The following is a 9,528-nucleotide window of genomic DNA, read 5'->3' as shown; positions in this document are numbered from 1 at the left end:
AGTTGCTCTTGTATATAAATCTTTTTTGTATACATATATGTGTGTCCATGGATTTGTATCTCTAGTCTACCCAGACTAACACATCTACATATAAATAGGAAATGTCCATAACTATGACAATATTTGCTTCTGCAACTGATCACGTGGCTGTAGCTGGTATTTAGAACTACCTTCTTCCACTATCCATTCCATATTCCATTGGCCCTCAGGAAGGACCTCAGCTGGTCAGAGTTCTCTGCCTGGTGAGATGCCCCAAACCTTCATTCCTGAAGAGTCTGGGCCATTAGTAATCATGCCTGAAATGGGCTGCTATATACATACATCATTATTAACTTTAATCGCAAGACATGGTCGTGCTAAGAGATGACCTAAGGAATCTCTGGGTTCCAGACACATTCTTGTTTACCTGTATTATGTTTAGCTGTTTACCGATAAAGTTGACCTATATTATGCAATACCAAGTAAATATCCCCTTCGTAATCAGTATCAACCACATCATCGAATACAGTAACACTCTTTTTGGATCCAGAGGCCTGAGGAATACAAAAGGGCCAGCAGGCATTCTTAACTTCAGGTTCAATGAAATCAGTGCTGTATCTTTAGGTAGGAGTATTCCTCTCTGTGGCACTAATACCTCTACACCTGAAAACCATAAGTTGACAGGGACAGGAAGCAAAACTTTCTAATGCATCATTAAGTGTTATAATGTTTCCACTCTCATTTCATGGGCTCAAGGGCCCTGGATATTGGAGAAATAGCACCATATTTTGGATGCAGGTTTAGAGCACAAACAAGCCTCCTGGACATACAACCTAATTGTCACACGTCTAATAACAGCTCAATAAGAGTTGATGGCCTTTTGGTCACATCCAGGGTATTTTTGTTTGTGATTTTTCAGCTCCTGTATAGTTCAATGAACAACGTGTACGTCAGATCCACGCTGAAGTGCGTGTCCTTTTCTCCTTTGTGAGCAGCCAGACTTCATTCAACCCCAGGTATTTAAAGAAGGGAGAAGATACCATTGCTATTTTCCTCTCCTGTCTCTAACTGTTTTTGGCTCCTCCTGGGCAAGTCCAAGGTCACAAATCTTTTAAGTTAACTGGGCCTTCTGTTAGTAGTCACTGATTTCCTGGCCTACCTGGAGTGGTCATGATGCTATGTCGGTGTCAGGGATCCAAACCCTAACTATTGTGGGGCACAAGGAAGGCTTCTCTTATGGCTACCATGAAGACTCACTTCTGCACAATTTTCTGACAGGGAAGATCCTGCAGTCTATAAAAAAGTTTCAGGATATTATGAATCATCCCCCTCCCTGCCCTCATCACTTCCATGTTCTTCATGGTCCACTGACTGACTGACTTTGCCAGGCGGGAGTAATGGATGAAATGGAGAATTAGTAATGGCAATTTGGTTGCAAACAAATAATCCCCGAGGCCATGTCTTCTGCCTTTCTTTGTCTCTCTTTAAAGAAGGCTTCTGGGTCTTGTGTCCTATTTGCTAATTCTAGGACAACTCCCTTACTGCCCTCTTTACAGTTGCGAGACTTTGTAGCATAATTATTTCCTCCCCATTCTTTAGATTGGAAGAGGAAGGCAGTGGTTGTTCAGTGGAAGAATTCTTGCCTCCTATGTGGAGAACCCAGGTTTTATTCCTGGCCAAAGCACCTCAAGCACAGCCACCCCTTGTCTGTCCGTGGAAGCTTGTGGGTTGTTTTGATGCTGAACAGATGAGGAAGAAATTCCCGGCAATCTGCTTCTGAAAACCAGCCCAAGGGAGCGTGGTCCCATGTTCTTGCGTATGGGGTCACTGCGAGGCAAAGCTGGCTCTATGGCAAGTTACTGCTGAAAACCAGTCCATGATCATCCTGTGGATCACAACGGATCTGCTTCACATCTGATGAGGATGACCTAGGACATGGAATAATCCCGTTCTCTTGGCCAAGAACAAGAACACTGTGGTATCCCGTGGCATGCTTGATTCCAAGGAGGAAGCATGGAGCGTTCTCTTTTTTGGGTGGCCTTCGAGTTCTCCTTTGGATCTATCCTTTTGCTTTCTCTCCTATGAAGTTCACTGGATGGTTGAATGGTCCTGTCTTTCTGCTATTGTTGAAGCCATCCCGAGATACAGATTTATCTGATCTTTATCCCAAATTTTCCTGGACAGAAACTTTGTTTCCACTTATGACAAGTATCCCAACCTTGTCCAACTGTGTGAATCGTACATTCCTTTCCCAGACCCTGTTAGGATTCCATATCCCTAACCAGTGGATTTGTGGCTTGAGCCATTTGTTCTATTTTTTTCCCCCCAAGGTGGGTTTGGCAGTTTTCAGGACTTGGTACTTCCAGTGTAGGCTTCCTTTATTGAATTTAAATTAAATGCTGTATTGTATTTGCCTTGCTGATTTATCTTTTTCCTTTTTGATAGTTTTCTCTGCTTTCACTCTTCATCCAACTGGCTTATTTTTCCAGTGCTATCACAGTTTTATGGAACTGGGTAAAGAAGTTGGAAGTTTGGGGTTGATGAGTCAGTATCACTAAAGCCATGTCCCGTGAGCAGCCACCTGTTCTACTTATAAATAGCATCCATTGTAAGCACAACGCTGCTAAAATAGCAGATATTAAATGCTCAACCAAACCAAACCAAAACAAACCCTTGTATTCCTGCCAACAGATTTCCATTAAAAATGTGACCCAAACCAATTTGAGGAGGTTTTAAAAACGCCACAGTAGGGACTATAAATGCAGTCACTATCAGGAACGCAAGCACTTACGTAGCAAGGCATTCACTATCCGCTAAACTCCAGGGTAACGTGTGAAAATGCCTAGAAAGACGCTCGGAGCTAAGCGGGAAGCACCAGCACTGAGCGGCGTGTGCAAAGCAGCTCGGAGCGATTTGTTCCCGGAACCTCTGTGCGCGCGTGGTGTTGCTGGGGGGACGGACGGGCGAGGGAGGGGGAACTTTTAAGCCGTTGCAACTAGAAACTCCGAAGGCGTGGGAAGAAGAAAGGCATTGTGGGGGCTGGCCGGCAGTTTCGGCGGGTTCTGTTAAAATGGCGTCCTTGCCACCAGCGGTTTCTGTCTTTTGAGCCTGTCAGGGTCGGCCGCCGACGCTCGGGGCGCGGGTCGGGGACGGGGCTGCCGGCGGCCGCCGGGGAGCGGGGCCCCGCGCGCGGCCGCATCCCGGGGCGCCCTCGGGCTTGGGGAAGGCGGGTGCAGCCCGCGGGCAGTAGCGGGGGCTGCCCACCTGGGCCGGCCAGCCTCCTCCCCAGGCCCCGGCCACCTGCACCGCCAGCGCCGGCCGAGGATGGCGGCCCCGGACCAGAAGTCGCCGAACGTTCTGCTGCAGAACCTGTGCTGCCGGATCCTGGGCAAGAGCGAAGGTAGGGGCGCCCGGGCGGCGGGAGCGCGTGCCGCGGGCCGGGGGGCCGGGGGACTCGGGGGACCCGGGACTCCGCCGCTGCGGCCCGAGGCCGCTCCCCGCCCCTGTCCCCGAGGGGCCCCGGAGTGGGCGGTGGTGCGTGTGCAGCCGGAGAGGATGCGCGATCGCGGTTGCCGCGAGGCGCACGGTGCTCTTCCAGTCTCTCAGGCCGGTGACGCTGCCCTGGGTTTGCCAGGCGCTGCAGCACCCCGTCGGCGGGCAGCTGCTTCGCGGCTGACCGGCTGCGGGAGAGGGAGGGAGGAGAGTGCCGTGGGTAAGGACTCTGAGGGCTCGGGAGCAGGCTGTCACCGCGCGTCTCGGGGGACGACTGTCAGGTTACGCCGTTGTGCGCCTCCGATGGTACGGAACGGGCGAGGGCGCCTTTGCGTTGATCTGGGGTGCTGCTGAAGGGGTGGGAAGCAGGGGCAGAGCGGCCGGCATTGCGAGGGTGGCGCTGGGGAGGGTGGGAGGTGGTGGCTAGCCGCACCAGTCTCCCCTTTCCTTTAGCAGAGAATAGCCGGTTTGAGGATCTCGGGAAGGCTTTCTTTTTAAAGCATTGGACTGTGCACTGCAAGGTCGGGGTTCAAACTCACCAGACCCGCAGCCCGAGGAGACTGCAGCCCTGAAGCTGTCATGCTCCTTCCAGGATTTACAGCTGCGAAAACCTTGCATAGGGTCGCCAGAGTCTGAATTGGCTCGACGGCTGTGGGGTTTTTGATGAACCCATACCCTACAGCTTTGTTTTTAATTAAACGACTGAGGGCTGGGCTTTATATAAAACTATTCCAGCACGCACACAGCAGAAATCCCCCTTCTGCATAATATGTGAAGCTGTTCTGTACCTGAGCTTCTTTTTTAAAAAAATGGTACAGTATGTCATCTCTAGATATTTATGGGGAGGAGGAGGGGGAAGTTGAGGTGCATCTTAAGGGAATTTTCTGGGTAATTGAATTACCTGGTTTCCTTTTTCCTTAAGCACCAGAAAGTGGGGAAGAAATTGTGCAGCAACGAGCGAAGACTTAAAATATATAGTAAATAATTGAAGTCTATTTTGACTTTGTTTCATGACATGACAATAAGTGTATCCACATTTATTTGATGTTCTATGTTAGTCATAGGGGCAAAGATGATTTTTTTTTCTGCCACTATATTACAGGACTCTTATTTTATAGTTCTTGCTACATTTTGTCACACTTCATCTTCACCACTTTATCCAAAACATATTTAGGCACTCCCCAGGGTGTGTGCTACGTATGGTGATACAAGAGATGAACTGGACAGACATTTCAGAGAGCTAGGCAGCTGATAAGCATGTAAATGTGTAATGTTAATATTATGATGAGAAAAAAGAGAGGGTAAAGGATAGAGAAGGAAGAGATCAGAGAAGCTTTCTATGAAATACTGAAATACCTGATTAGAGTGAGGAGGGCTTTGGGAATACGTGGGGAGTGAGTGTTCTAAATTAGTGGGGACAAGCACAAAAACCTTGAATTGGATATAAGTGTACTGAGTTCTAATTTGTCTCTTCATTTTTTGAATCAGTAACTCAAGCATGCTCAGTTAATTTTCTAATTTGATGTTCATTATCATGGGAGAAATCAGTTAACTAAATTGTTAGTTATGAGGTGCCTGCTTTAACACCAGTGTTGTCATTATACCACTGGTTTATAATTTGTCCGGTAGAGTTAAGCCACATGTGTATTCTTATTGCCTATCCCCTCCTCCCCAGAATAAAAATTTGTTGTTGTTTGGTTGATTCTATGTGTGCTGCAGAGTAGGGCTGTTCCATAGCTCTCTCTTGACAGTTGTCTTAGCAGAAGAAATCACCAGGCCTTTCTTTCAAAGAACCATGGTGATGTTGGGTAAGGGCTGGACTGCAAGTCACATGGTGGGCCATTCAAACCCACCAACCACAGGAGAAACCAGGTGATCTGCTCCCGAACAGGTTTCCAGCCTCCAAAGCTCTGTGTAGAGTTGCTATGGGTTGGAATCAACTTGGTGGCAGTAGGTTTGGGTTCTTCATGAAACTGCTGGGTGGGTTCAGACTATCAACCTTTAGTTTTGTAGTCAAATACAAACCATTTGTTTGTATCCCCTAAACGACCATTGTGTGTCCGTATCTCACCAACATGCCCAGATTCTCATTAACTGTAAAACAATTTTATTGGAGCAAAGAAGTATATATAGTTAATAATTTTCCATTTTAACGATTTTAAAGTATAAGATTCAGTGGAATTATGTTCCCAGTGTTGTTTAATTATCATTACTATTTGCTTTGACAACTTTTTATCACCTCAGAGAGAAATTCCTCAGCATTCAGGTGGGGTAGACTCAGTTGTATTTTGGCCCCTGTGGACTTGTTTTCATTGTCTTCAGCTTTATCCTGAACTTACAGGAGCAATTGACAGTCTGTTCCACAGTCAGCCCCTGGTCTGGTTTTAGCTGCTGATATTGAGCTTCTCCATTCTGTCTTCCTACAAATGTAGTCAGTTTGATTTCTGCGTATTCCATCTGGAGAAGCCTATGTCTATGGTCCCCTTTTGTGTTGTTGAAAAAAGGTTTTTGCTGTGAACAGTTGTTGGTTTTCCATAATTCTGTCATGCGATCACCAGCTTCATTTCTATCACCAAGTCCATATCTTCCAACTACTGTTCCTTCCTATTTATTTCCAACTTTTGCATGCAAGTTGGATGCAATAACTGTTACTGCATGTTCATTGCATATTTGATTGATTTCTGACTGACGTAATTGCTAGAATTCTTCAGTTTCCTCCTCACGGCTTTTGTGGCTGGTGCATACATTTGAATAGTAGTTGTATTGATTGGATTTCCTGGAGGTTGACAGATACTGTATATCCAGATACCAGATAACATTGTACTTCATGATGGATTAAATAAGCAAGATCCTTTCTGACATTGAATGCCATCCCGTTCCTCTTGATATGTTATTTCGGGCAGAGTAAATCACAGGATTTTCTGATTCGACACCAATCCACTTCAGCTCATTAATGCCCAGGATATCGATCTTCATGCGTTCCCTTTCATTTCTGACCACTTTCAGTTTTCCTAAATTCATACTTTGCACATTCTAAGTTCCAATCATTAGAAGCACCTGTTTCTATTGAAGGCTCCATTCCCACAGATGTTGCCTGATTTACATAACCATGGTTGACTAAGAAATCAGCTCCTCTTCAGTCACATTTCAGTTACCCTCGGACCGAGGGGCCATCTGCCAGCAGTGTCTCCACAATGCTCTGTTCCTTTGTGTAGGCTTTCAGTATTGAAAATGCTTTGAACCCGAGCAGGAAGTTTTCAGTAGCATCTTCCTCCAAAGTGACGAACCCAGTCCTTCCTCGTTGTCTGTTCTTAGCCTGGAAGGCCCTCTGAAACCTGTTCACGCTGGGTGACCCTGGCGGCATTGAAACTCTACTTCATCAGGCCCTGCTCTGGTGGGCTTCTCAGCTCATCCCTCACCTTGTTTAATTTTTAAGTGCACTCGTATATTTTGCAGCACAAATTCTGATCTTTGGTACTGTGCCAGAAAGTTTATTGTTGAATGAATTGATGCCCAGTTGATCCATGAATGGTGAAGTGCTAGACTACTTACTAGCTGAACAGCTGCCCATTCATAGATGCTCTTGGGAAGACAGTCCTGGTGAAATGCTTTCCTTAAAAACCCAATGAAACAGCTCTATTTTGTGCACATAGGGTTTCATGGCAAATAACAAAAGGCCAGAGGAATTTCAAATGCTTTTCCCACGCTCCTGACAACTGATATCTCAACACCAAAGCTGGTTAGCATATAATCGTGTTTTGTTTTGTTTTTCTTTAATTGGAAGCCATTTCCTGTAACGATCAGCTGCTCCCAGGGGGAAAGATGATGTTTTCTATTTTCATAAAGAGTTACCCTCTGTGGTAGTTAGTTACGTAATCTGGTGTCAATTCTACCCAGTCCTTTAGAGTGACCAAGTCAACCTTGATTGGATGGCCCTGAAACTATCCTCAGTGGAAGGACTTGGCCTAAGTTACATTTTGGTATCTAATGGCATTGCTTTACTTTGAGGAATAGTTACAAAGTAGCCCTCTGAATCTTATTGTGCTCTTTTTCTACCTGTTTCTTTGGTATGTACACACCAGGCTCCAATTTAAAGGTCACTTCCTCACAGAAGGCCTTCCCTAACCTATTTCACAAAGTCTTTCTTGTTACTTATCAGAGCATCCTGCTGCTTTTCTGTGTAACTCTTATCACCTTGTGTAGTTGCTTGCTTACTTATCTCCTCATTAGGTGCCATGAGTTTGGGTCTTGTCTGTTTTGTTAATTGTTATACAATATGTTTTTATATCCTAAATGGTGTTTAACACCTAGCGGTGGTTAAGAAAAAGTTGAGTTGCCAATTGAGTTTACTTTAAAAAATGAACAATATTTCACACAATGGGCATGTTAAATTAGAAACTGTAGTTATCATTTTAGTATTTCCCATTTTTGTTAGTATTTCCCATTTTAATCTTTAGTGGTAGGTTCATCAAAGAAAGAGTAATGCCCTGCTATATTTCTTACCAAGTTAACTGCAAGTCAGCACTTTTGACTCTACTAGCCTCTCTTTGGGAGAAAGAGGCTTTCTACTAAGGTTTACACCCTTGGGAACCCAAAGGGCAAACTCTGATGTCTAATGACCCCAGAGGATAGCGGAGAGGGCCAGTTCCACTCTGCCCTCCAAGGTTGCTATTAGCCAGAATGGATTCAGTTAGCAGTAGGTTTCCTTTAGTTGGGTGGTTTTTGACTAGTCTAGATTCTGTTTCTACCTTATAAACATAGAATGACTATATGTTTTAAATGGTTTTATTGAGATATAATTAACATAACATACAATTCAGTTGTTCACCAGTCAATTTTACATGAGTTTCTTCGTTCTTGTACCCATTTTTTTGGTGCCCATTATTTTTAGCTCCTCTTTGCCTACGCCTACCAGTTCCCCTTGGCATAACCTAAGGAGCTATTAATCTAGCTACTATCTCTATCCTTACATATCCTGGATTTCATATAAAGAAAATCATATAAAAAAACACACCCAACAGTGACAATAAAACAAAACAAAACAGAAAACCCTCTATCTAGGAAAAAGCAGAATAGAAACTAGAACACGTTAAAAATGGATCAAAAGAGAAAACAAATGATAATATGTTAAATTTTAACCTTCATACATCTGTATTAATTTACTCTCCATTGCACTTTATTTAAGGATAAGACTACTCATGTCCCTAGTCTCTGGCTGAATGGATGGGAACTCTGCAAATGAATTTTGGGCCTTCACTGTCATCCAGTCTTCTGCAAACTCTAATGATGTGCAGAATTTAAACTCTAATAATAACCCCTTCTTTGATCTTGGTTTTTATTATTTACAATCCTTAGATCACATAGACTGGTGTGCTCTTTATGTATGTGTGGATTTAGCTGACACCTCACTGTTATCTCCATTCTGTTAAAAAGATTTCTAGTATTATGATTTTTTTGTTTCTAGGATTTTGTTTTTTATGGCTTTTACTGGTTGGCTGAAATATTTCATGAGTGCAGATACTTTTTGTAGTACAATTATAGCTGCTTTGAAGGACCCTGGATGTGTGGTTATACTTTGGGCTGCTAACTGCAAGGTTAGCAGTTTGAAACCATCAGTTGCTCCCAGGGGGAAAGGTGATGCTTTCTGTTCCCCTAAAGAGCTACCATCTGTGGCAGTTATGTAATGTGGTGTCAATTTGACAGGATTACAAGTGAAGGGGTGGAGTCTGCCCTGTCAATCAAGATGCATCTGTGTAGGCATGGCCTTCTGAGAATTCTAGGAATTCCTATATTTTCCTCTTTGGAGGTGGGAGATTTATCTCTTGCTGCTGACTCCCTGTGAGACATCCCTGAGGAGAAGCCACATGGACCTACCCTGATGCAGCCCTGGGTGCTGGAGAAGCCAGTAGAGACCCCTGTCAGCACTGAGATGCTTACAGTGCCACTGGAACCAAAGACCTTTCTACCCACTGGCCTGTGATCGTCCTACATTTGGCGTCATTGCATGCGTTTTGTGAGTCAGAAGAGGACTTTATAGATTGGTATCAGACATATGGG

At 44.6% G+C, this 9,528-nt stretch overlaps 1 protein-coding gene across 1 annotated transcript in view; it reads left to right on the top strand.

The window, feature by feature from the left end:
• The first annotated feature begins 3,236 nt into the window (after positions 1-3,236).
• The window catches only part of TUBGCP3 (tubulin gamma complex associated protein 3), a 97,201-nt gene continuing 90,909 nt past the window's right edge, over positions 3,237-9,528 (top strand). Inside the window, exon 1 of the mRNA XM_004704307.2 lies at positions 3,237-3,379. Coding sequence (XP_004704364.1) covers positions 3,304-3,379 — 76 coding nt within the window. The 5' untranslated portion in view covers positions 3,237-3,303. The remainder of the gene's footprint in view (positions 3,380-9,528) is intronic.

The sequence above is a fragment of the Echinops telfairi genome, unplaced genomic scaffold (assembly GCF_000313985.2).
Source record: "Echinops telfairi isolate 266 unplaced genomic scaffold, ASM31398v2 ScPeMD7_7467;HRSCAF=8505_1, whole genome shotgun sequence".
Lineage (NCBI taxonomy): Eukaryota > Metazoa > Chordata > Mammalia > Afrosoricida > Tenrecidae > Echinops > Echinops telfairi.
The sequence above is the reverse complement of the archived record's forward strand: the minus strand, read 5'-3'. Positions and strand labels throughout refer to the sequence as shown.